Source organism: Suricata suricatta, chromosome 5 (assembly GCF_006229205.1).
Source record: "Suricata suricatta isolate VVHF042 chromosome 5, meerkat_22Aug2017_6uvM2_HiC, whole genome shotgun sequence".
Taxonomy (NCBI): domain Eukaryota; kingdom Metazoa; phylum Chordata; class Mammalia; order Carnivora; family Herpestidae; genus Suricata; species Suricata suricatta.
In genome coordinates, this window is record NC_043704.1 from 80,230,789 (window position 1) to 80,258,355 (window position 27,567).

General features: G+C 41.3%; 2 protein-coding genes across 4 annotated transcripts in view; one reads left to right on the forward strand and one right to left on the reverse strand.

The window, feature by feature from the left end:
* Positions 1-21,530, reverse strand: DNAJB11 (DnaJ heat shock protein family (Hsp40) member B11). The gene is made up of 12 exons (XM_029939688.1): positions 21,395-21,530; positions 19,232-19,422; positions 18,598-19,008; positions 15,833-15,989; positions 11,922-12,019; positions 10,085-10,217; positions 6,344-6,486; positions 5,525-5,607; positions 4,636-4,693; positions 1,583-1,694; positions 1,184-1,343; positions 1-461 (listed from the first exon to the last, which is right to left on the reverse strand). Exons 3-12 carry the CDS (start codon positions 18,663-18,665, stop codon positions 397-399), a joined length of 1,077 nt encoding a protein of 358 aa, XP_029795548.1. The 5' UTR covers positions 18,666-19,008; positions 19,232-19,422; positions 21,395-21,530; the 3' UTR covers positions 1-396.
* The window catches only part of TBCCD1 (TBCC domain containing 1), a 22,543-nt gene continuing 14,204 nt past the window's right edge, over positions 19,229-27,567 (forward strand). The window contains exons 1-2 of one of the 3 annotated variants that reach the window (XM_029939685.1): positions 19,229-19,475; positions 24,242-24,620. In XM_029939685.1, the coding sequence (XP_029795545.1) occupies positions 24,285-24,620 (336 nt within the window). In that variant the 5' untranslated portion in view covers positions 19,229-19,475; positions 24,242-24,284. Of the gene's footprint in view, positions 19,476-21,637; positions 21,711-21,931; positions 21,960-24,241; positions 24,621-27,567 lie in introns of those variants that run through there. The other 2 variants (XM_029939686.1, XM_029939687.1) reach the window with 2 other exon arrangements.

Sequence of the window (27,567 nt, forward strand, 5' to 3'; positions counted from 1 at the left end):
TCAAGAAAAAAATAGCAACAAAATGTATTTAAAAACAGACTTCTCCAGTTGGCATTTTGAATGAAATCGCTAACAATGAACTCCAACCCTTTATATGGTTTCCTTTGTTCCGGAGTCCTCTTGCAGCTTTAATTCTTGAAACTCAGCAGCACCAGACATTAAATCCCCAAAGGGAGAGGTATTATTAAACCTTTTGCTGGTCATTCTTTTCTGAACACAAATGGACAAATTCTTAAACCCTCTTGTTCATTTCATGACAATCATTAGGAGAAAAAAATTAAGCCAAACTTGCATATTGAAAATAGGAACAAAAACACACGCACACGAAAAAAACCCCTGTTGATAATAAATATCGCTGATTCACTTATGTTAAACAAAGTCCAATTTTATTCACTCTTAATATCCTTGCAGTCCATTGTATACCTTCTGCACTGATCCTTGTTTCAGTAGCTGTTTGATACCTGAAGAAAGAAGGAACAAATGCTTCCATCAACAAAAAGGTCACTTCTCCAGAGTTTAAAGAACATAATTAAACTCTAGAGGCTCACAAAAGGCCGTATAACAACGAATCTGAAATGCTCAAGTTCATTGCATGGACACTCTCCGCCCCCACATGCACACGTATGTCCAAGACGGCCCCTCGTGACTTGCACACCACACAGACCCACAAGACCCTACCAACGAGTGAGAGGAGGCCATCAAAATGGAGAGAAACCTCTCCAGTGTCTCCCACTCCTCCCTCTGTCTTCCTGTCAGTTTGGGCCTCTTCTCCGTTCTCCTTCCTCTTAGTATTTAGGACACACCAACTGGGCCCTCGCCTCAAGCAACCATGGCAGACGCCACCGCAGCGCCCCTAGCCCTTCTACTGTATGCCTCACCCTTCCCTTTACAGTTCGGTCCGGTGAATTAAGTGATTCCATCTCACATTCACACCCACACACCCCAGTTTTTAAAGCCCAGCTTACACAGCCTTTTGTAACACAGTGACAGAACAGTTTTGAATATCTCTTTTACAGAAAGTCAGGTCCAGTTCCTAGTCCTGTGTTCACTAGTGTTAGTGGCTGACGTGTGATGTCACTGGAGGGCTGTGTGCTTACTGCCCATCCTCTGTACCCCCTGTTCTCATGCTCACATACCACATCCACACACATACACACGCGTGCTCTCTCATTAGACTGCTCACCTTCTCTCGCTTCCTCTGTTAACTGTTCTTTTGGAAAATCTACATCGAAAGTGATTATCAAAGAGCCCTTGATGTTGTTGTTGTCAAAGTTGGGGAGCCCTTCTCCTTTCTTCCATAGCTTGGCTCCTGGTCTGGTGATCTTATCCCGGGAAATATGTACCTAGGAAGCAAACGGGAACGGGCTGGAGTAGGACAGGTGCCCCTGAAGCACAGCACGCGGCCTCTAGTGAGCACCGGAGCCCAGAGCCCCCAGCTCAGCACAGCACAAGGACAAAGGGACGGGGAACCGTCATGGGGCCTAGCACACCAGAGAAACAGGTTTCCCAAATAAAAAGAAAAACCAAACACATAATCCCAAAACCATCCACAGGGAGGAAACAGGAGGACTGGGCTGTTTACCTTGTGGCCATCCAAGTGAGTAATATCCATATCAAAGCCCACGAGAGACTCGACTAGAGAGATTGTCACATTTGTATATAAATCATCTCCTCTCCTTTCAAATATTGGGTGCCTAAAAACAGAACAAGGCAAAAATAAAATACTCCCATTTTTGGAAAGTGTTCAAAAAGTTTTTAGAAAAATCCTGGGAAAGGATGAATACCACTTTTTGAAACATTAGGCATTCACTAGACACTCTTTTCTGGGTAATATTAACTGAAAAATATAAAAGTTGTGTAAAATTCATTAAATCCCATACTTGAGCTTAGAAACAGAAGGCAAAGCATGTAAGTAAAACTATGAACAATTAGAATAAAGAAAATTCACTTTGATATACAAGTGCTCTGGATTACTAGCATGTTTCCAGAATGAGTTATGCTTGCAAACCAAGGTTTTACTGTATTTGCAAATGATATATCTGATAAAGGGTTAGTATCAAAATCTATAAAGAAGGTATCAAACTCAACACTCAAAACACAAACAACCCAGTGAATAAATGGGCAGAAGACATGAACACTTTTCCAAAGGAGATGTCCAGATGGCCAACAGACACATGAAAAGATGCTCCAACATCACCCATCATCAGGGAAATACACATCAAAACCACAATGAGATACCACCTCAGATCTGTCAAAATGGCTAAAATTAACAAAACAAGAAACAACAGGTGTTGGTGAAGATGCGGAGAAAGGGGAACTCTCTTGTATTGGTGGTGGGAATACAAACTGGTGCAGCTGCGCTGGAAATCAGCTGCTCTGGAGGCTCCTCAAGAAACTAAAAATAGAACTACCCTAAGATCCAGCAATTGCACTATTAGGTATTTACCCAAAGGATACAAAAATACAGATTCTGAAGGGGTACATGTTCCCAGTGTTTATAGCAGCCAAACTATGGAGAGAGCCCAAATGTCCATCAAGTGATGGATGGACAAAGATGTGTGTGTGCATATGTATGTGTGAATGTGTATTTGTTTTGTTTAAAATAATTTTTTTATTGCCCAAAATATTATTTTTTCTTGTGTCTTATTTTTTTTAATTTATTTTCTTTTTTAATAACTATAATTTCTAGGGAAGTTTGCCTTTGTCTTGGAAAAAACCAATAACAACAACAACAACAACAACAACAACAACAACAACAAAGCTGTTATATTATTTGCTAATCTGATCTCATTTTAAGAGAGAGATGGTAGTTTTATTGCAAGAGTAAAATTTATACCATGAATGACGCAGATCTAAGTCTGGTGGCACTAAAAAGAGATGACAGCATTGTTGACAAAATTATAATCTGCTGGTGGCATTTGTAGAAAAGAAGAACTTGAAATTTCTAAATAACAGTAAACTCTGTTAGGAAATTCTAACGTGTCTCAAACCAAAAAGGGAATGATGTCAGTAAAGTGCCTCAACAGAGTTTGAATTAAATCCTGGATTTGAGAGTTATTAGAACTTGGATATGTAAAAATAGGGTGGTAGGTTGGGTCATGCTTACAGTGGTCTCAAGTTCAAATAAACTGCTGTGACAATACACCACTTCACAAGTCACATGCTTTTCCATGGGTTTTTCTTTCCTTCAGTAGTTCCTGGCAGAAGGTGTGCTCAGTCACTTTCCAATATGCACACACATACATACATACAGACAGACAGACAGACATATACACACGCAATCAAATATTACTCAGCATCAAAAAGAATGAAATTTTGCCATTTGCAATGATGTGGATGGAGCCAGAAGGTAGTATGCTAAGCAAAGTAAATCAGAGAAAGAAAAATACCATATGATTTCACTCATATGTGGAATTTAAGAAACAAAACAGATGAACATATGGGAAGGGGGGAGAAAGACGACAAGGGGGAAACAGACCATAAGAGACCTTAATGAAAGAGAAAAAACCACGGGTCGATGGAGGGAACTGGGTGGGAGATGGGCTAGATGAGCGATGGGTACCAAGGAGGGCCCTTGTGATGAGCGCTGCGTGTTGGATGCACATGATGAATCACTGATTTCTACTCCTGAAACTAATATTGAATGGTATGTTAACTAAAATTTAAATTTAAAAAAATATTAATCCTTCATCACAAAACAAAAACAAAGTGGTAACAAGAGAGAATAAATAAGAAAGACTGAGTCCCAGACAAAATTCTTATGTAAGCAGCACTTCATGCTGCAGAGAAGCTGCATATTATGTAGTAATAGTAGGTTCTTCCTAGGGGCGCCTGGGCAGCTCAGTTGGTTGAACATCTGACTTCAGCTCAGGTTATGATCTCAGTTTGTGAGTTCAAGCCCTGCCTCAGGCTCTGCAGTGACAGCTCAGAGCCTGGAGCCTGCTTCGAAATCTGTGTCTCCCTCTCTCTCTGCCCCTCCCTGCTCATCTTCTGTCTCTCTCTCTCTCTACAATTAAAAAAAAAAAAAAAAAAGGTTCTTTCTATGCAACGTCTTCCAATCTTGTATGGGGCCATGCTTCCTCAGTCAAAATCTCATGTTTCCTTGAGTACCATTCATATTTGTCGCTCTTTTATAACTCCTCTTTTTTTTTTTATCAGTTCTTTCCTCCCAACATCTTTTTTTTTTTTTTAATGTTTTTTAATTTATTTTTGGGAGACAGAGAGAGGCAGTGCGAGCAGGGGAGGATCAGAGAGAGAGGGAGACACAGAATCCGAAGCAGGCTCCAGGCTCTGAGCTAGCCATCAGCACAGAGCCCAACGCAGGGCTCGAACCCACAAACCGTGAGATCATGACCTGAGCCGAAGCTGGACACTTAATCGACTGAGCCACCCAAGGTGCCCCCCCAACAGCTTTTGGATTTGTAGGTTGTGAGTAAATATATAATGGCTCAATCCTAGGCCCCAACCCAAAATTTTTAGTACTGTTGTAGAGTTACAAATGATCATTTAGGGCATTTAAGTGCAGGAAACAGAGGGAAACGTCTAGCAATGCCCTGGTGGCTATCCATATTCTCTACTCCAACTCATGTGAAAAGTGGGGGCTAAAGAGAGGGACTCCAACATCAGATCACTTACTTGACAACTTTGATTCGGAACCGCAGGTCCCCTGGCTCTCCATCCACGTGAGGCTCACCTAGTCAGAAGAGATGATGTTATAAGTCACACAAGTTGAACACTGCAAATCTATCTGCAGTTGAGAGAATTTTTTAAAGCCATTACCTTGGGCATTGCCTACCAAGTCTACCCATGAAAGCAGTGTCTCTAATCAGTTATATCAGGTTTTGGATTATTAGGAAAGATCACATGTGTCTCAGAAACATCAATAAACAACTTGACCTGTATCCTAACAAAGAAAGATTCATTGATTTCTTGAACCTAAAGTCTTAAAGCTTTTCTTTTGGAGGTCTGAGAATATCTTATCAACACCAAAGAGCTATACATCTTTCATTGCTGAGTTAAAATTAATCCATTAAGGTCTTGACACACTAATTCATTAAAAAAAATTTTTTTTAAGTTTATTTATTTGGGGAGAGAGAGCACAAGCAAGAAAGGCAGAGAATCCCAAGAAGCTTCCAAGCTATCAGTGCAAAGCCTGATGCAGGGGCTCAATCTCATAAACTATAAGATCAGTACCTGAGCTGAAATCAAGAGTTGAAACGCTCAACTGACTAAGCCACCAGGCACCCTTGAGCACATTAAGTTTTGATATAACTTAGGCAACTAGATAAAATTTACTGAGTGGTAACTTTTGGCCATTATGTTCAAAAGCTAAACTGTAATGCTATGGCTGAAGGTGGACAACCACGAAGGTCATGAAAGGCTTAAAACAGACAAAAGACTGTGGGAAATGATACGTGCATTTACTATGTGGCCATTAGGATAGGGTGAGAGGTGGGGGCGGGAGGCATTCACAAGCACCCAGGGAACAGGAAGTGACAGTAAAACATCAACATCAATACCTCACCTTCCCCAATAAAGGGGTACTCCATGCCATCTCTCACCCCAGGTTCTATTTCTACCTCCAGTGTTCGTTCTTCATTCACTAGCCTGGGACAAAGAGAATTTAGGAAAAAATGAAAATGCAAACCAAACCACAGATACATATAATTAATTTTTTTCTGTTCTATCAGAATTGTTTCCTGAAAGACTATTCTGTACCTCTAGTTGACAAAGCCATCTGAGGTCCATTTACATCTACTCTACCTCATATACTCTTGAAATTGCCTCCAAAGAAACCTGCAGCAGACTGATTACTTTGAGCCATGTGGTCAGTAACAGAGAAAACTACCCACACTTACATAAATGGCACCTGGACCCACAGGGTCGTGTTTATCAGGAATCAGCAGCATCAGATATTTTTCCTGATCCCACAAATAACTGATCTAATTTTGATACATATACCATACAGTTCAATTAAACAGTGTGTTCATAATATAATCAGCAAAGAGTCCTTCTCTAATCTGAAATGTTAGCTGGACATATAGGACTCCTCTAATATTCCAAGTAGGAAAAATGAAACATTAACATTTGGTGAGTATACCAAGAAGTAAAGGGTACTGCTTATTAGTTCAGAAACACAGAAGGAGATATGCAGAAGAAATACTTTTGGAAAATATAAAAATATCCATGTCTTTGCTCTACCCTCGGGGGGACCGTGACAGAGTGTGAAAGAAGCGTATGGAGAGATTAGGGGGAAAATTTAGGTATGGACCATTAGCATTTTATTAGGGAAATGACATGACTGGAGTGTCTCTTGGTGGAACGAAGAAGGCGCTCCACTTACTTGACGTTGGGGCACTCATCACAGACCACCTCTTGGGTCATCTGGAAGCGCCCCGGGCCCAGCTGGGTAGTCCGCATCTCTTGCCGGCAGTTGCATTTCCGTTTGCCAGGAGCCTGCCTTGCCACAGGTTTGTTTCTAACTACCTACGAGGTACATAAACCATGTCAGCTTCTTGCTCCATAAAAAAGCCTTCGGTTTCCTCAACTGATCGGGGCTGCACAAGCGCCCCAGCCGGAACTTCCCCTTCTCCGGCAAGCTGCCCCTCCTTATAAATCAGCCCCCACAGGAACGAAGCAAACGGATACTGAAGTGATTCAAATTCTGCTGCGGAAGAAGAGAGCTGAAAACTAACGTGTATGACACCGGCATTTCTAAGCCACACCGAAACACCGCTGAGTTAAGGCAGTTCACAGAATTGCTATCTTCGAAGAAATCTGAGCTGTGCCAAGCAAAATCCCCGAAGAACAACCACAGCCTTCAAATGCTGCCATTAGCTGCCACCCTACCACTGGATACGATAAACCCAATGAAAACACTTCCTTGTTTCAGGCAACTCAATCCAGGACCGTTTCCCACTGTTATCTCGGTTCAGATACTGAACATGTAAGGGACACAATAATCATCTCTTTGTAGCTGCTTGCAACTGAACACGCCGACTGCTCCAGGTATGTGGGAAACAGTAGACACGAAGAAACGTATTCCTGTTTTTTGCCTGTTTAGTTAGTCCAACACCTCCTCACAGGGCACGTGCTCATGCAGCAGGATGACACAGACGCTTGGGGGAAAAGTCCCTTGAAGCCTACAAATATATGAGAGCTCAGGTCAGCCAAATAAATGACAACAGTAACAGTGACTAGAGCAGACGCTTTATGGCACGTACTACAAGGCGAGCAAAGCTCTGACCACTTTTACACGTATGAACTCAACCAGGCCTCACAGCCGCCTCACGAGGCAGGCACTGTTAGGGGGAATGAAAGCACAGAAAGGTTCAGGAACCACATAGCTAATACGTGGCAGAGCCAGTATTCAAAACCAGAAAGTCTAGCTCCAAGTCCATGCTTTTAACTACCCTGCTCTCTCCCTCTCAAGGTCATTTTTCCTTGAAAAAGAATTTTCCACAGGGTCACTTAAATAGCAAAGTCACCAACATCCTTTATAACAACTAGAAGTTTCTGTAGGGACAACAGCTGCAAAGAGTGACGTACACAGTATTACCGGCGATGTCGGCAGACAACAGGTCTGCAGGGAACGTGGGGGTTAATTGGGCTCTCCTCTCTTCTCCTAACTCAGCAAGCTATCTTGCTTGTGAAGGAGAGATGGCCCAAATACTTTCAGTGCCCATTCTCTCCCCCTTCAGACTGAACAGCAGTAGGACAAGACAGGTGCATCCTCTGTAACTGTCCAGTCCTCTTTTTCCAACTATTCAGAACAGAAGCCACAACTAAAGAAAATGCTTCTTATAAAGTTGATACATATGCACGGGCTACTGGCTAGCTCCAAACCCTGGAAAAACTGTAAGAAGACATCAATTCTAGGAAACGATAATTGTAACACACAATTTGTGAGAAAGCTCCAGAGAGAGGCTGTACTGAACTGGCAGGTGTGTGCACAGCGTGGTGGCCGCATCTCGGGGCAGCAGCAGCTAGCGGGGACAGTGAGAAGGTGTCAGGGAAAAGCAGTGGAGGTTCTGCTGTTGCCTCACCCCTAAACTGCCCTGGGACAAACTCTGGGTGGCCCCCTCTCCTCCAAAACAGACCCGAGACATCAAACCGAACCATACCAAACCCTCCAAGGAAACAAACAAAACACAGTTAAAACCACTAGGCAAGAGTTCACCCCAAGATACCGATCAGGGCAAAAGCACTGCTGATCCCCATGGGGGAGTATGAGCTCAATGGCAACAAAACCATCTAGACACCTGAGGAGTCCAACTACACGCCCTCCACCCCCCACCCCCGGAAAAGACAACAGACTGTACAAAACATATATTTTAAGCAAATGTATTAGAGAAAACAGATCAAGAATTTAATATAAGCATGGTAATATTTAAAAGAGGGAAGGCAGCAGCAAAGTGAAATCAGATAAGAAGTAACGCAAGAATCCAGTAGAGATATTATGTATGAAAATAAGAGTTGAAATAAAAGCACAGCAAATGGGATACTGGTAGGATGGATACAGCTGAAGACTGAAGTAATGAGCCCAAAGTCCAAAATGTGGCACTCTACTAGAAGAAAGCAGGGAAGGCTACAGAAACAGAATTAAAAATATATATATATATACACATACAAGAAAGTTAATGAGCAGGTAAAGCAGAAATGCCAATGAAGAGGATCATATATCTGAGAAAATAATGGAGATAAATTTTCTAAAACTAAAAAAAAAGAAACCTCAAATTGAAAGACCCCAAAGTTTTAGTAGAAAATCTTCGTGAACTGCTTTCTGATTTTCGGGCAGAGAAGAATTTCTTATACAAGACACAAAAACTAACCATAAAAGAAAAGACTGATAAATTTGGCCACATTAAAATTAATTACCTTTGTTCATTTAAACAAATCTTCAATATAATGAAAACACAAGTTACAAACTGACAGGTTATATTTGTATCACACAGGGCCAACAAAGACCAAATGTATGAAAGTGTTTATCCTAATTAACTGAGAACACGCCAATCAAGACCATAATGAGGTAGCATTTTTACTCACTTGATAGGCGAAAATTGTGAAGTCTAACAATTCACGATTTTATTCATTTTTTTTAACACTTATTAATTTTTTGAGGAACAGAGAGACACAGTATGAGCAGGGGAAGGACAGAGAGAGAGGGAGACAAAGAATCCAAAGCAGGTTCCAGGCTCTAAGCTGTCAGCACAGAGCACTGCGGCTCGAACTCACGAGAGGTGAGGTCATGACCTGAGCCGAAGTTGGATGGTTAACGGACTGAGCCACCCAGGCACCCCTAATCATTCACGGTTTTAGAGAGGTGACAGATCTATAGGATCTCTTATAACTGACTGGCGGAAGTGCTGGTACTAATCAATTGAGAAAACGATATGGAATTACCTTGTACAAATGAACATTGGTTCATATTACCCAGCAATTCCACTCTCACATATATGCACCCAAGAGAAATTCTTGCTCACAGGTACTGGGATGTATGTACAAGAATGTTCATAAAAGCACTTTTGGGAAGTGGAAAAAAACCTAGAAATAACCTACCTGCCTACTGATACAATGTGGTCACAATAAAATTCTATTCAGCAGGATATGTGCTACAGCAACAGCAGGCAGCAATCTTGAGAACATTAGAGTGAAAAAAGCCAGTCCCAAAGATGGTAAAAATAGTATCCTACCATACACTAAGTCAAAAACAATAAAATACAACAATATGACTCAGGTATTCATATATATGTAATACAACAAACAAACCGGAGTGCCAAGGGAACAATAAGGACGAAACACAGGACAGTAGCTCCCTCTGAAGGGAGGCAGGGGAATAGCATAGGGAAGTACGTGGAGGTAGGCGGCCCTGGGGGCCTTGCCGTATTTAGTTCCTGGGCTGGATGATGAGTTCACGAAACAGTAACCATGTACCATGAACCTGGGATTATGATCAATTCCATTCTGTACATCTGGTCACTTTCCCCACCTCTACAAGACAGAGAGGGTACCCAGAAATTTCTTGCTTTTAGTTAAAAGAACAAGTCTGGGAGTTACTATGAGTAGCTGTGTTGTTTGAACTTACTTCCACAAAATTTCCTGCGTATACTTCTTCCAAAGTGACTTCTAAATCTACAATAATATCACTTCCTCTTGGAATATTTCTGTCTTGCTGACGAGGGGTTCCTCCAAACATGAAACCAAAATCTCCAAAGAAGCTGTGGATAAGTGTAAAAATCATCAGGAAAAGAAATCAGAGTTCATGTCTTGCAATTTTGTTTTCTTCACATTGATACAATATTGCATCCTACCAACATAATATTATATAAAACCCGACATTTTTAATACACTGGAGTCATACATCATACACAGTTTTTAATTTATACAGCGTCAACTATATTGCCACATCCCACACAAAATTTTACTTAATAAATGTTGTCCAGACATATAGTGTAGTGCGTATATACAGCGTGCCCATGAATTCAAAGTTGCACTTAATCAATGAATTATTAATCTGTTTTAATATCAAGGAATATTAAGATATAACGGACTTTATTGAGAAAGGGCATAGTATATACATACTCATGTAATGTTGACTCTATGGTAATTTTGAACACTTGTAATGTTCACTTTGTGTAGTTTTTAGAAACTAGCTTTAATTACAGAAGCTACTGTTCTGTACAAAACTCTTGGGTACATAATTAAATGAATTAAAAAAGCATCAGCACTAGTACAATTCTGGACCTTATGAAAAAGGACATTTTGATCTCTACAAGACCAAAATCAATTTTTATAAGTAACAAGAGCATCGCATTGAATTAATACGATGACCTTCAAATGTGCAGGTGTTCTAATCTTCATGTTAATTTTTGATGTTACAAAGCCTCAGACGTTGGCACAGTGATGCCAGCCGGACAACTCCCTCCCACCCACCAGCCAATCGTGGTGAACAGATTCTCTGAATCTTCAACAAAAACAGAGAGGGAGGATTGAGGAGGGGGGGATGGTACAGATGGAGCCTTCTCTCTTTCTGGCATCCCTAGGTATCACTTCTATTTGGCAAGGGAACAGGACGCTTCCCTAGCAGGCTACAACAACCAAATCAATCCTGGGGAAGAGAAGGGTTTCCTAATCATGTGACCCACACATCTTCACAAGCCCTGAAAAATCTGTCACTCCCAAATATTAGATGGGGGAGCTACTGTGTGCAACAGTGATTCTTACTTTCTTTCGGAAAGGGTTCACAAAATCTTTTAAGAATCTACAGAAAGCAATAAGCCCTCTCCCCAAAGAAAAGCATACATAAACATCTTTTTGTTTGTAACCTGATTTGAAACTCCAGATTAAGATCTTATGTGGCATCATCAGGGCACACAAAAATTCAAATGCTCAACAAAGAGGGGTTCAAAGAGTGGGAGGGAAAGGTGTTTATTATTCCAGCCACTCAGCATTCCTAGAAAGCCACGCTCGCTCGACAGGAGATAAAGAGCCTCTAATTCCTTCCGCCAATCCTGATTATCTAATGGTCTCTCTCTTGCTGATAGGATGAAAAAGAGGCGGGTTTGGGTATGGGAGTAGAAATCTCTCTCTCTCTCTGCTTATAAGAAATAATTTTGTGCATTAATGGTTTGCAGATTCTCAGACAGCAAGAAGTAATGCCTCCAACATTGTCAGGGGTGATTTGACTGATACATTTGGCTGGATGGACAGCCCTTTGAGCGCTACCTGTACTTTCTAGAGCTTTATGAAAACAGAAGCGTCCATTCCCACAGAGAGGAGGATGATTGACCTTGTGGTCAAGAATCAGTTGAGTTGTTTTCTTCGTCAAAAGCTTCAGAAGCAGGGAACACGGATCCATCTTTAATAATGACCGAATGATCTATTCTCAGACACTAATGCTTTGCAAAGGGCAAATTACTTACTGTGAAAAAATGTCTCCATGGGAGCTCTGATGCCCATCTTTTAATCCCTCTTCACCATAAGTATCATATTGTTTCCTTTTCTCACTGTCTGACAGAACCTGGGGGACAAAAGCCAGTGGAGGAAAAGATCAGGGGTTGGTAATATGTGATGAAGGTCCATTCATATTTTTTTTTTCATTTTTTTAAAAATTTTAAGGTTTTTAAATTTATTATTGAGACAGAGAGACACAGAGCATTAGTGGGGGAGGGGCAGAGAGAGAGGGAGACAGAATCTGAAGCAGGCTCCAGGCTCTGAGCTGTCAGCACAGAGCCTGACATAGGGCTCGAACCCACAAACTGTGAGATCATGACCTGAGCCAAAGTCAGCTGCTTAACCAACTGAGCCAGCCAGGCGCCCCATTTATGTTTTTTTTAAAACTCTGATACTGTGCTTTAGATTTTTGTGGAATGCGCTTCCCTATGTATTAAGGCATGTTTATATTTTCTTTAGCAGACTAAAGTCTTTGATGCACTGTTCATTTTGGAACTTCTACATCGCTCAATTCAGGTCTTTAATTTATCAAAATTCACCTAGTCATGTAAAAACCATGTCTGAGATCAGCTTTTGGCTATGAAGGTGAGGAGAGCAACAGGAAAGAGGGGAGATGAATTCCTCAGGGTTACTTCCCATGCAGTTTGATTCTAGTGCTTGTGCAGTTAACCTCTATGATATAGTATCTCTCTGGACCATAAATTAGGATGGGACTATGACAGATTGTCATTAGTGATAGAAGCAGTAAATCAGGACAGCCGGAAAATCTGCTCAGCCCTACATGTCCATACCATATACACCCCTCCCTGCAATATACATTAGGAGCCTGACAAGTCAAGGGAATCAAATGATAGGCCCTTTAGAAAGGTCTGTCTTGCTATATTTTCATATTCCCTTTTCCATCTTGGCAGGGAGGGAGGGTATGTAGAAATCCATTTGTGGAAGAATGCAGTCTGACATGTATATGTTTAAGTTTGTAACCTTCTGAGTGTGAATTACAGAAAGTGAAAAACAAAACAAAACACTGCTCTATGAAGACTGCTCAAGGTCAATTTCACAGCTCAAGGTCAATTTCACTGGACCCATTTGAAGAATATAAAAACTAAATAAGCTTCCATACTCTTTAAAATGTTCTTTCAACATGCCAAAAGAGAAAGGGAGAGAGAAAGTTTCCCATCTATTTAGAGAAGTCTGAAGTATTTGCACACATATAATTTTGACAGCTAAATAACTTTATACCTTCTTTGTTATTTTAAAGCTTCTATTTAGACAGCAGACTGAAGGGTAATTTCAAACCCATACTTGCACTGGTTCAGGAAAAGAGAGGCTGAAGTAGATGGGGCTTGCTGACTCAGCAAAAGAAAGGGAAGACCTGACTGGCATATATTAACAGGACACACTTCTGGCTCAGGGCTGAATGATATGTAAGGAGCCACTAAAATTTTTCTAAGTTTAACTGAAATGTTAAAAGGAATTGAGTGTATAGGAGAAAGTATTCCTTTTTCTTTTTTTAACGTTTATTTTTGAGAGAGAGAAAGAGTGAGCAGGGAGGGGAAGGGTAGAGAAAGAGGGAGACACAGAATCTAAAGCAGGCTCCAGGCTCCTGTCAGCAGAGTCTGATGCCGGGTCTGAACTCACGAACTGTGAGATCATGACCTAAGCCAAAGTTGGACACTTAAGCGACTGAGCCATCCAGGCACCCCAAACAAAAGCTATTTTAGAGTCAGCTTCTTAATGGATAGCAGAGACTTCTGTAATAACAACCCCCCTCTCAAAAAACTACCCTGAAAGTTATCTTTTATAATTCACTTCTTCCTCAGTTGTCTTCTAAGAAATACAATTTTATTCCATGGTCTTAGAAGCTATTTTAATTTCAAAATAAAGAAAGGTTCTTAGTTGACTGGCCAACCAACCTAGAATCTCAACTAATTAAAATGCCAACAGTAACCCCAGCTCAGTAGAGAAGACAAATTTATATTCACAAAAGACTCTTCAACTTAACTGGGATTTTGATTCTTGAACACTAATTTATTTAAAGACCAAGGCAATCAAATAAATGACACAAAGAAGAAAGAAAATTAGACCTAGTGACTAGAAAGGTCCTTACAGTTAAATAATCTTTAATCTTATGAATGATTTACATATAGGTGGTAGCTAAAGAACATGTAGCCTTTAAAGAACATGGTAAATTCTTAGCAACAGCTTCCCTAAAAATATTTTGGACTATTGGATTCCTAGCAAACATGGGAATATTTATGGGAAATAGAGTGTAAAATATGAAATCTATATTAGCAGCAAGAAACAAATGTTCTGTATAGTTTAAGAGGGTCCCCAATGCTCTCTAGTTTATTTGTAGGTCCCAGGTTAGGAATTTTGGTCCTATAGGATCTCTGAAGATATCAACAGAAAAAGGTCTAAGTTTCCCGTAGGTCTAAGCCACTGTTTCAGTTCACTGGATTCATTAACCTAGGCCTTGGGATCCCTTCCTTTTGGGTTTTTCCCACTACTAAAATATTTTTCAGATTTATTTCTAGCCTTCTCACTATCCAGGGATTTAACCTGAATTCAAAAGTTTTAGCTCTATAACTTTGTTTTCTTCTGTGCCCTTTTAGAAAATAGGAATGGTGACTAGTGTGATGACACTGTAATGTGTAACTGAAGTCTGCTAAGAGAACAGAACTCCAATGTTCTCACCATAAAAAGAGGTTAATAAGTAAGGCGCCGGATGTGTTAATTGATTATGCAGGAATAATCCTTTCACAATATATACATATATCAAATCATTGTGATGTACACTTTAAACATCTTAGAGTTTTGTCAGTTATATCTCATCAAACCTGGAACCCCTCCCTACCCTGATCTCTTAATTTATTTCTAGAGGAAAGGTGAACTGCTGCACATGAAAAACAGCTAACTCCTAATTTAAATTGACAAAAGATGATCAGAACTTATTTGTAAAATTTTTTCACCATAGTGTTGAAAGAATCTGTGTGTAAGTTTTTCAAACAGTAATTTATTAAGCATTCAACAAATATTCCTCAGTGCTATTAAAAATGAAAAAAAAGAAAATGGAAATAAGAATATGCTCCACTCTGTATTTTATGGTGTCCTAGTGTAGATTAAACGAGATGATATTGATGGAAGTGTCTTCCTCTCCACAGTGGTTTGCAAATTGCAAACTATAGCTGTGCTTTGTTTGATCAGCACAAAAGAGAAAGTTTTAAATTGGAATTAGTTACAAAAATTTTCCAATCAAAAGAATTACATAAAAATCTGGATTCACACTTCTCCTGAAAAGTTAAATGATTTTTAACTTGATTTAAAATTAAAAACACTCTGTGTTTTTTTTTCTTAAATGGCAACACTGTGTTTTGTTGTATATGGCAAAAACTGGCTGGGGTTGAAAAAAAAAATAGCTGTTCCCTTGAAAAGGAGCAAGAGGGCTTTAGTTTGTCACAGTCCCCACTGTTCCCTGTTGATTCCCAATATGGAGGCAGAGTTTTACGTTACAACTGCCCTGCACACTGTGTCTCTTCATGTGGCCATTCAGATTTGCAATCTTCATTCAGATTTTGTGTCTATTTCTGACGCTAGCTTGCAAACCGATTGACAGAGGATCAGTCTCCTTATGAATCTATCAATCTTTCTTTCATCTTTTCCAACATTACCCTCCTTAATAAAACAAATCCTGGTAGGAAAAAGTCAGGCAATGACAATACACTAACGTTACCATACAACCTAGCTGTGAACACTGCTTCTACTTTTATCTCTTGTCTATTTGTAAAAAGAAGTGACCTGAAAGAAAGGAGCGTTACTCTATTAGAGTGTCTTTTCTGTAACTGTGGGTTTTATTTGTATTTCATCCTTTTTACAGACTCACCTCATAAGCAGCACCTAGATCCTGGAATTTCTCCTGAGCTCGAGGATCATCAGGGTTCCGGTCAGGATGAAGCTGCAGGGCCAGTTTCCTGTAGGCCTTTTTAATGTCTTTTATAGATGCACTGCGGGGCACCCCCAAGATCTTATAGAAATCTCGCCTGCGGAATAGGGAGGGGGGAGGGTACTTCATTAAAGAGTTATACATTACATTTTTAAAAGTGAAATTTTTCCTTTACATTTAGGTCTGTGAATGAGCAAAGAGGTAGGAAAATGAAGGTATACATGTGACACACAAAAGAATGACTAAGAAGAGAAACTTCAGAATTTGTAATGGATCGTGAAGTAATCACAATGAGAGGCTATGTACTTTTTGAACTTTGCTAGAATTAGTCAAAATATCTGTGGTATACTTCTAAAACTATCTTCAGGCCAGAAAACCATTTGCTTATTTATGGTGACATGTTATTTTCAACCAATAACCATAGAATCAAATTAACTCTCCTTTTTCATTTCCTCTATTAGTGACTTTAAATGACTTCTGGCTGTCTCCAAAGGTCAAGTAACAATCTCAAAGACCGATTTTCTTTACTCAAAAAGATTACATTGCATAAATGTCCTAATAGTAGCTTTGTTTGAAATGTTAAACATGAAGAGACTGAAATTAAGTTTAGAGGTTAACAGAAAAGTTAAGCCAAAATCCAGTAAGAACCCTGAAGAAAGAATAACAACCTATTTGGATGTAGGAGTTGTGGGGTTTTTTGTTTTTGTTTTTGTAAAAGTGAAAGTATCAGTCTTGCAGTCATTGTTAGTAGGTATACTAATTTGTCTTAGCCAAGTCTTAATTATAGACAGCTGCTGAAGCCCACATACAGGAGCCTATAAGTCTCAGTAGTTACAAATATACACAAGGCATGAGCTGGGAGATAAGGTACAGACCCACTGACCTCCTTGCAGGGGGCTATGCTGGGACCTAATTAATTATAAAAGGAATCTTCGCAAGAAGGGCCAATGGATAGAACAGAGTATAATAAACTCTCAGGGCAGGGAGTGTAGCCCATAGAAGACACCAATATATATATTTGTTGAATGAAATGAATAAACATGTTCACAAACACCTATTCCTTTGGGCAGAGTCACTTGAGCCAACAAAAGGTACTCTGAAAATGCATTTCCCAACAAAGGGGATGGGAAAGTTGTTTACAATAGACATGCTAATGTAGCAGTGATTGTGATTTTCTAATGTAGTGGGGATAAAATGTAGTGGGGTACCAGGTGACGTAAGAGAGCATGCTGAAAAAATTATTTCATAAGCTCTTAGTTCCACTTTAGGAAAGTCATTTACACATTTCATGTAGAAGTTTGTAAAATTATCACTCCCAAGGGATTCCATGAACCTTAGATGCTTTAGTCTCTTCCTCAAAATCTGCAAACATCTGACATCTCTTGAGACAAGGACTAAATCAAAAGGTTCATTAAAATTAATAACAAAAGAGCTGTTTAAAGAATGGGGCTCACTTAGAATAATATAAAAATAATAATGTAACATAATAGTATACATATAATAATAATATAAAAAGGGCTAAGTAACAGCTCAGAAAATTCAGGGGAGAGACTGGCATAGTTCATCAATATTACAGTTCCTAAAAGTCTTCTTTAAAAAGGCTCATGTTTAAAGCTACAGAATTAACAATAGTCATACTGACATTTTGTTTAAATATCTTAGGGTATGTGTTGCTTTAAGTTAAATACTAACAAAAACATACTAAGAAAAACAAAGCATTACCTAGAAGAAGTTAATTTAATTTTAGAAATTTGAAATGTTTCACAAGAAAAAGAAGGCAACAAAGTTTAAGCAGATGTGCATAGAGGGAAAAAACTAAGAAATAACACGCACTTTAAACTTTAAAGCTTTGTTAAGTAGCACCTCCTCCATTTAGAGAAACTTTCGAATGGTTACAAGCTAAGACCTTACTGTGCCCCACATTCTAAAATAGGAACCTGGCAGATCATATCCCATGGTCGCCAGGCTTGTAAGATCAAGGATTTAAACGGATGGAAGGAGCTTTAAGAGTTCAGGTGGTCCTACTCCCTTCATCCAGGAGTTATGAGAATTTAGGTGGTTCCTACAGAGTCACATAATTCGTAAGTGGGGTGGGTGGTCTTGAATCCCAGCCCACCAATTGTCGGTGAAATGCTCCTTCCGCTCATCTGATGATTCAGCTTCTCAAGAATGTACCATGGAGAGAGACAGTGAGGCATGATGACAGCTTAGGCTCCATTATCTCAAGAAGTTGGTTAAGTTCAAGAACTCTCCAAAGTGTCTGCCTTGCTCCCTCAATCCAACTTCCTCTAGTCCCCGCAAGGCTTACTTACCTGTTCTCTCTTCCTCGCTCAGCCTCGCAAAATAACCTACCCACTTTAACGTCAGCCCCCCGAATGGCTCGATGCAGCCTCAACACTGTATGGTCCTTTTCTCCAGCTCAGCAGCACCCCCACCCCCACTCCCACGGTGTGTCTGGCACTGCATCCAAAATCTCACTCCTCTGGGCAAATCTAAGGGCCTCTGGACCCAAGCTCCTCTCACTCGAGTCACCCACTGCTCTCCTCTCCCTCCCGCTGGCCTGGCCCACATCACCCATTCTTCTGCCCCCACCGCCAAACCTCAGCAACGCCCCTCTCCACTCCCTCGGTCTGGCAATGCTCCCTCCATCCCAGCCAAGGCTGACTGCCTCACGGGCCCCGTGCCCGCCGGTGCCTGTTCCTCACCCGGCGATCACGGCCCCGAGGAGGTACAGCAGCAACAGGCAGAAGGTGCCCAGGTTCTGCGGGGCCATGGTTTCTCTGTGCCGGCCTCTGTGCCGGTCCCTAGCACACGCGCTCCGTACAGACTCCGCCGCCGCCGCGTCGGCTCACCAGCCCACTCGGCGCTGAGAGGCCGCTTCACACCGGGGTCTCCTCCTCGGTCCGGAGCTACAGCTAGCTCGCCCCCTCCCCTGCCAGTCCACTTCCCGGGAGTCCCGAGTCCCCGGGAGAGAAGCCCCCAGCAGGTGAGAGCCAATCGCTGTTCGGGACATCACACGCGGCCGGAGCCTCGCAGCCAATCAGCGCAGTACACTTCACCTCCGAGGAGGCGCGGGCGGCCAGTTAGGCTTCCGAACTGCAGCCGCAGCTCCGGGCCTATTAGAGGAGGAAACGTCAGAGAATCGCGCCGCCACAGGAATCCGCTCAGGCCCAGTAGCGGCGAGTCGTAGAAATTTACGTAAAAAGACTGTGAGGGCGACCGGGTGGCAAGAGAGGGCACCCAAGGTGTAGGAATTTCCCCCCGCCCGCCTCCTCGGACTCTCCACCAATCACGAGGCTGCTCCTGCAGCACCGACCAATTGTGGGAGGGAGGGTTTACCTCGGTTACAAGTCTCGGAATTTCATTCACGTCGAGCTTTGAGCTGGATGCGGGAGCCAAAGGACACTGGAGAAATGGGCGGAGACAGTTACTCCACGCCAACCGCCGGGCAGGCGAATTGCCCCGAGGAACTTATTTACACTCTTCGAACAATCCCGGAAGAAAATTGGCTGGGTTTCACGGAGGAGAGGCTATGGAGACAGACAGACTTAGGTTCGGATTCGGCTTCCACCACTTCTTAGCGGTGAGAATATACCCTCCCTCCCTCCTCCCCCCCCCCCCGGTCTAGCCTAAGCTTTATTTACAAACCTGAGGAAAAACATTTTACTGGCAATGTGAAACTTTAAAGGGAGAAAAGCTGTAAACCGTCTAGCACAGTGTCTTGCACAGTAAGCACGCAATGAATAACTATTATCACACTTAGGAGAATTCTTTGATTCACCCCATCTGCTTTTGTTCATCTGATTAATTGCACCACCACCTACTTGTTCAGAACAAAATTCTAGGTGTCTACCTTGACTCCTCCCCCTGGATCCCCTATCCAAATCTTTACCTTTAAACTATATCCTGACTCTGCTACTGGACATCTCCACTACCTCTTAGAGCCAAGTCATATCATCTCTCACCTGGCAAGGCCTCCTAAGTGGTTTTCCTGCCTCCACTCTTAATAGTTTAGTACCTCTTATTCACTCCTGACCACCAACCCCATGATTTTTTTACAAACATACCAGATCCTGTCATAACCCTGCTCAAAAGCCCCAAATGGCTTTTCATTGCATTTAAAATAAAGCCCCGACTCTTTATGCTAGCTTGTAAAACTGTGTATGTCTTAGGAAAGTTGGAAAAAATTTTAAAGCTTCATAGGATTCTGTACCTGCACCTAGTATACTCCTTACCAAGTTCCAGCAAAACTGGTTTTTTTCTTTTTTAAGTACACCAAACTTATTCTTCCCTAAGGTCTTTGTTCTAGCTTTTCTCTCTGCCTGAAGCACTATTCCCTTAGTTCTTAACATGGGTGACTCCTTTTTACACTCAAATCTGTTGAAATGTCACTACTTCAGAGAAGACTTCCTTGACCAGACAATCAAAAACAGCCCCTACTGAGTCCCTTATTCTTACACCATCCTATTTTTTTCCATCCCTACCCCCCTTTCCCCCACTCACACAACTGGATGCCAGTTTCAAGCAAGCATGAATCTGTGGATTGTTCTGTTCACACCTGGATAGAACAGCACTTTAGAACTGAGCCTGCCCCAGAGTAAAATTTGCTTCGACTGCGATTTTCCTAAGCTGGCTTACTTTCAGTCCTCAGCTCAAATTAAGCATTGACCTCCTACCTCTCCCTCCAAATTTACAGCATTTATTAATATCTGAAATTGTCCAATTTTTCATTAATATGTATTATCTCTTCTCCCTGTTAAAATATACACTCCAAAAAAGCAAGAATCTTATCTATTTTGTTCACTGCTGTGGTCCTAGTGCTTAGCACTGTGCCAGACACACGGTTGCACTCAATAATAATTGCTATTGCAACAAACAAAGGCATAAAAGGTGACAGAATCTGTTCAAGATAGTGGTGCAGCTTGAATTCTCACCCAGATCTGTTTGAATCCAAAGCTCCTATCTCCTCCTGACTCATAGAGGTGAGAGGAAGATAAGGTTACTGCTTTCAGGAAAATGCCTACTAGAAAAGAGAGGTCACATCAAAGAGAAACTAAACTACACTTTATGGCCTTATTTACTTTTGTATCTCCCACACTTATAGAGGCCATAAACGAACTAAGAAACCAGGAAATGGCTAAAAACCATTAAGTGGAGGCTTCCAGGAAGGAGTGATGGCTTCTGTAGGGTGGAATCCAAAAAAGCTTCAGGAAGGCCCTAAACGGGACAGGACGGCTAACAGAGTTAAGGACCTAATCTTGGGGGCTGGCTTCAGACGGTCTGGGTTTCAATTCTGATAGCTCTCTTCTTGTGTGACCTCAGAGATCTATTACTTAGACCTCTCTTTTACCTCTAGGTTACTTCTTAGTAAAACAAATATACTTAACTTGAAGGACTCATGGGAAGACTGAGATAATACACACAAACGTGATTTATACACTGGCGGCCCATAGTAAACACTATAAACTGTCATTGTTACATTACTGATTAAAGCGTGCTGACCTCACCAGCAGCTACTGGCTGACCTTAGTTGTGTAGGGCAATAAGAAACTTGCTACTTCCCTGAGTTGGGAGGCGCGACACCAGATAGCGACCAGGTCTGGCTCCAGGTCCCAGCACTGATGACTCTCTGCCTCAGCCCAGTGTTTTTCAGTCGGCGGGACAAGCTGGCGGCCGCTCTAGCCTCTGGGCCTCCGGTTCTCTGTGGTGCGAGGCCTGGCGCCTGCGCAATGGATGCGGCGGTGGGCGAGGGGCTGGGCCGGGTGAGCGGGGCGCGGCGGCGCGCTGAGGGTGCGGCGGAGCGGCCGTGCCTTCGCAGGTAACTGCGCGCGGGCCGGCGCCGGGGAGGGAGGGCTTGGGAGGCCGCCCAGAGATGGCAGGGTTTCGGGTCCGCCACGGAGCCTGTCGGCTGGACCATCCCGGTTCCCAGAGTCCGGCCGGGGAGCTGATGCGGCCCGGACCCGGCCAGCGTCGGAGATGTCGGCGAAGCCCCCGGAGGACCTCCGCGGTCTCAGGCCGCTGTCCCCGCCGGCAAAGCCCAACGCCCAGGCTCTCCGGAGCTGCTCTTGTGAGGGAAAGAGCCTTGTTTGTTTGTTTGTTTGTTTGTTTACGAATTGAGCCTCTGGGGTCTCGCAGTTAAACGGAAAGTTCATTCCTGAGGATCTGGCGTTTGACTGCACACTTCAGGAACAGGAGTTCAGGATCTCCCATAGCAGTCTCTTTCCGTTTTGGAGCAAACTAAGATCTTTCTCACGGAACTCTGATATAAGTTCCAAAAGCTAAGCCATTCCCTTGTATGAAGTCAGTTGTCCTTTAGCCTCTCACACCCTTCTTTTGGGTTCATGCTCCTACCTTCCTGTAACCTGGCCCTATGTGGCCTCACATCTAACGGCTACTCGTTCTGGTAATCCTCGTCTGCATCCAGTCCCATTTTCCGCGGTTCTCCCAAAACTGGGTTCCTAAAATACATTTGTAAATAACTCAGTTCTCAAGTCAGACAGACTTGAATTCTAATCCCGAAGAGTGCCAACTTAAGTGTGTGATTTTGAATAAGTCCTTTCACTTCTCTAAGCCTCAGCGTTCTCATCCGAGAATGGAGATAATCACATTATCTCCAGGTGGTTGAGAGCCCGAAAGGGGGTGAAGGATGAAAAGTATTTAGCATGCTACCTTGGTACATATTAAGAATTCGACTCACATAAGTTATTTTGGGAGCAGATAATGCCCCAAAGACGCATGCCTTTTTTGGAATAAAATATAAAATACAATGATGGCAATAAAACATTTTCCATCAGTCTTATGAGGAAGGTTTTTGAAAGTGATGTTCCTTCATGCTGAGGAGTGCTCAGTGGCCAAGCGGTAGTCCATGACACCCTTGGTCAAGTGAGGATACAGTTTGATACAGTCCTCCTGGAAAGCAATGGAAATATGTATCAGGAGTTTTCAGAAAGGTCATTTCCTTCATCTCACAAATACACATCAGAAAATTTTCTCAGAAGTCATCATAGTGCAGAAAATACACAGAAAGATGGTAATTATAGAATTTATAATTATAACATTTAAACTTTTTATTATTTAACTGAAGTATTGTTGATACACATATTAGTTTCAGTTGTACAACATATAGTGATTCAACAACCACATAACAAAAATACCACCATAAGTGTGGTTGTCATCTGTCACCATACAAAGTTAGTACAGTATTATTGACTATATTCCCTACGCTGTACTTTTCATCTCCACGACTTACTTATTTTATAACTGGAATTTTGTACCTCTTAATCCCCTTTGCCCTTCACCTACATTTAAACTTTTTTATAGTGGAAAATTTTAACATAAAAAGTAGAATCGGTAAATAAACCTCCATGTGCTCATCACCCTGCTTCAACAATGATCAGTATTTTGCCTGCCTTGTTTTTGTGAAAATTTTTAAACCTACTTAATGTCTAAGAATGGGAGAACAGATATATAAATGGGGTACATTTATTTAGAGTGTTATGAACCTTTTAAAATAACAGAATTGTATATATGGTATTATCACAGGTTTCAAAATTCAAAAACTCACATCCAATATGTGTATAAAAATAGGAAGTAAAAGAGAATGTTAACTAGTTTCTCTGTGGTGGTAGGACAGTGGATGATTTCTTCCCCTTCTGTTTTTAGATAGAAATAGTCCATAAACATTTTGTATTGTTGTTAAAACAAAGAAACAAGCAAAATATAAAAGCACTGCACCTGAACTAAGCACAAAGAGTATGCCAGAACAGGTTCACTGTTAAAGAGAATAAAGGTGGTCTATTTTTGTAGACTACGCTCGCGTGAGCATTCATCTGCCTCCTCATGCTAGTTCTTCATATTGAACTACATGTCAGTTAACACATCCAAATTTTTAACCCACCATCCTCAATGTGTAAGAGATTTGACTCAAAAATTTTATCCCTCTTATTTTGACAACTATTCCCCCTCAGGGCAGGCAAAGATGTCCTGTGAAAAGATGGCTCTCTCATTTCTTTTCTTCCTTTCCTGAGCAGGATTCCAACTCACACTTCATACATTTACACACTCTTCCTAAAACAACCACTTCAAACAATTCAAGTAAGATAATTTTGTTTTATCACAAAGCATTTTTTGTTCAAATAGGTTGTAGTGGGATCTGACCAAGAACCTATTCTGCTCTTGGTTGATGAACTAGATCTGCCTTTTACACTGACCTAGTACACTTTAAAATAGTCAAGGGAGGGGTCACCTTAAAGAAATTGTATAAATGAAACAAAAAATCAAAACAAAATGTATAAATGAGTTTTGTTCAAGTCAGTTTTTGAAAAAAAAAAACCTTTTTTTGTTTCCTAGGTATGCCAAGAAGCTTTTTCACACAGATGTCCTTAGAGATAATATGGATCAGTCCGGAGTTCTCCTCTGGGTGAAAGCAGAACCCTTTATCGTGGGTGCCTTGCAGGTCCCCCCTCCATCCAAGTTCAGCCTTCACTATCTCAGGAAGATATCCACCTATGTGCGAACCCGGGCCACAGAGGGGGCGTACCCACGCCTGTACTGGTCTACTTGGAGGCACATTGCATGTGGGAAGCTGCAGTTGGCTAAGGATCTGGCGTGGCTTTACTTTGAAATATTTGATAGTCTTGCAGTGAAGACACCAGAAAAGCGCCTGGAATGGTCTGAGATTCTGTCCAACTGCCTGTCTGAGGATGAAGTCGAAAAGCAAAGGAATCAGGTATAGATTTATATGTGAGTGTGTTTAGTTGTTTTGAGAAAGAAGCTATCTTTAATTTTTGTACTAGCTGTACAGTGTGTGGTTTTAGGTTAATGACCATTGTGATCCTAAAGTGCCATTTTTTTTAATAGTTTCGGTTGGGAGGTATTTAATGAATTAGCTCTTACTTAGCAATCCTGATTCACCTGCTTCCAAAGCAATAACATTACAAGAACACTGCAAATGAAAGAAAGAAATACTTTCATTGACTTTTAAAAATATTTTAAGGCAAAGGGCACCTGGGTGGCTCAGTCAGTTAAGCATCCACTTCTGGATTTCTACTCAGGTTATGATCTCACGGTTTGTGAGATTAAGCCTTGCATCAGGCTCACGCTGACAGTGTGGAATCTGCTTGGGACTCTCTCTCTCTCTCTCTCTCCCTCCCCCTCCCCCTCCCCCTCTCTCTCTCTCTCTCCCTCTCTCTCTCCCTCCCCAACTTCAGTGTGTGCGTGCTCTATCTCTCTCAAAGAAACTTAAAAATATTTTAAGGTAAGTCAGTGCTTATGAACCATTGATATGTTACAGTCAGAGCACCCGGCTATTTTAAGTAAGCATCTGCTATGCGCTGGGATTCAAAGATGATTGGAACACCATCTCTGCCCTCAGAGAGCCCAGAGACTAGTAGGGGAAGTTGGTGTGTGAAAAAGTGCTATTTGATGGTGTGGAATGTCAAATAGTAAAAGTGTACGTAAAGTGCAGAACCAGAATAGGGAAGAGAATGATTAGTTCTGGTGATCAGGAAAGACTTCACAGAGAAAGTATATTAATCAGAGTAGGCTCATTACAGTAATCAGCAATCCTGGCATTTCAGTGGCTTAGCACAGTGAACAGTTTATTTCTCCTTCAAGCAGCAGTATAACACAGGGCATCTGGTTGGATGAATCTCTAGGCTGCTGTTGTCCAAGCAGTAACTCAGGGATCTAGTCATCTGTCTTTTGGAACCACAATTATATTAGCTTTGTTGCAGTTAAAAACAAACAAAAATGAAATTCTAGTGGCTTACAGTAACAAAGGTTTGTTTCTTGCCTGTTTTATGTGCAGTTTGCACTTGGCTAGGGCTCTCTTCCAGGTGATGGCTTGGCTCTATGTGTCTACTCATTCAGGGACCCAGGCTGAAGAAACACTCTGTTTTGGTCATGCCTGTTCGTATGACTGAGGGAAGAGCAGCAGAGCAGGAGAAAGCTCACAATGCCTCTTCAGAGTTTTGCTCTGATGTGACCTAAACTGCAACGACTTTCATTCCATTGGCTAAAGCTTTGTCATATGTCCATGTCTAAAATCAGGATGTTGGGGAAATAGACTACCTCACAGGAGGTAGGGAAATCTCATGGCCATGGATCGGATCCTTCAAGCCTCCTAGAGGATGTGGAAGTGAATAATGGCAGGTATAATACGATATGCCCCAGCCATGTCCACTAGGGTCTCAGAGTCCTTTACGTCCATTTCTTTTGGGAGACTCAATAGTATATGTCGGTCTACATTCTAGTGACTGGAACTCAGTTAAACCATGTCTAACTTCAAGGGAGGTGGGACTGCCCTGTAATTGCATGCCGAGAAGTAAAGAAAAGGTATTTAGTTAGTACTAGCCACTCTCTGCCCATGTAGTAGTATCTAAACAAGGTTTTGGAAATTAAAGGAAGTTTTGCAAGCAACCAAGAGAGAAAGAACAGTATGGTTATTCATTAATTAAACATTTATTGAGTGTCGATGGTGTTTGAGGTACAGTGGTAAATGCTGGATACAGAGATGAATAAAACCTTCTAGATGCTCCAAATTTTTTGAGGTTTTATGTGCTTTTTTTTTATGAGTTTTTTATTCTATGCAAGTTAGTAGGAATAGAGATATGAAAAAGACAAGGATCTTATAGTCTCATGAAGAGGAAGGTATATGAAGAAATAGTGATAATATAACATAATTATTAAACAGAAGTATGTATAAAATTAGGGAATTTTGCTGAGTATAAAAACACCAGCCCCAAAAAGTTACATACTATATGATTCCATTTACATAACATTTTTGAAACGACAAAATTACAGAGATAGAGAACAGATAAGTGATTGTCAAGGATTAAGGAAGGAGTGGGTGTGGGAGGGGGAAGTAGGAAGTGGATGTGGCTATAAAAGGGCAACATGCAAGAACCTTGTGTTGATGGAAATGTTCTGTAACTTGGCTGCATCAATGTCAGTACCCTGGTCGTGCTACTGTATATATATATAGCTTTGCAAGATGGGGAGGAACTGAATACAGTGTAGTTGGGATCTCTCTATTATTTCTTACAACTGCATGTAATCTTAAATCTACAGCTACCTCAAAAAATTTGATTAAGAAAGTAAACATTTAATATATAGATTCATGGGGTTCCATTGACAGTTGACTGAATAGGTGTAGATGATCCTGAGAATCTGTATTTTTAAGTTCTTGGGTCTAGTGGTTTTCAGCCAGGTTGGGAATCAGGGCGAATATAGCTATAGTGACAGATGTACTGCCTTTTCGTGCCTCCTCCATGTGTATGGGAACGGGTATCTGAGGATAATCATGAACTTCAAATCTTGAGCTTCAAACCAGACCCTTTTTCAAATAAGAAATGACTTATAAACATCTATCAGACTAGTGATATTTTTTTAAGTCAAACACTCTTTTAAGGACTTGATGAAAACCTGAGTCCTCCTCCCCTATAAAATGCACATACACCAAAAAATTACATACAATTTCAAATGTTGCATTGATACCCTAAACTTTTTTGATAAGTCTGAGTTCTAGGTTACACTAAACTCCATATTTTGGTGAAATTTCCTTCTTCCTTTGTTCCATTCCTTTAGTTATTCAAATGATTAAAGTTTATCCCTTTTTTTAACTGTAATTTTAAACTTTTGAAATAATATACTTTTTAAAAGTATGTGCTTCATCC

What these genes read in the sequence shown, in the direction of transcription:
- DNAJB11 (XM_029939688.1), bottom strand. Translation starts at nt 18,665, where the DNA reads ATGGCCCCGCAGAACCTGGGCACCTTCTGCCTGTTGCTGCTGTACCTC. An exon ending in ATCTAGGTGCTGCTTATGAG is followed by an intron (nt 12,020 to 15,832) that starts GTGAGTCTGTAA and finishes TTTGTCCCCCAG; the next exon opens with GTTCTGTCAGACAGTGAGAA. An exon ending in ACGCAGGAAATTTTGTGGAA is followed by an intron (nt 6,487 to 10,084) that starts GTAAGTTCAAAC and finishes TGTACCTCGTAG; the next exon opens with GTAGTTAGAAACAAACCTGT.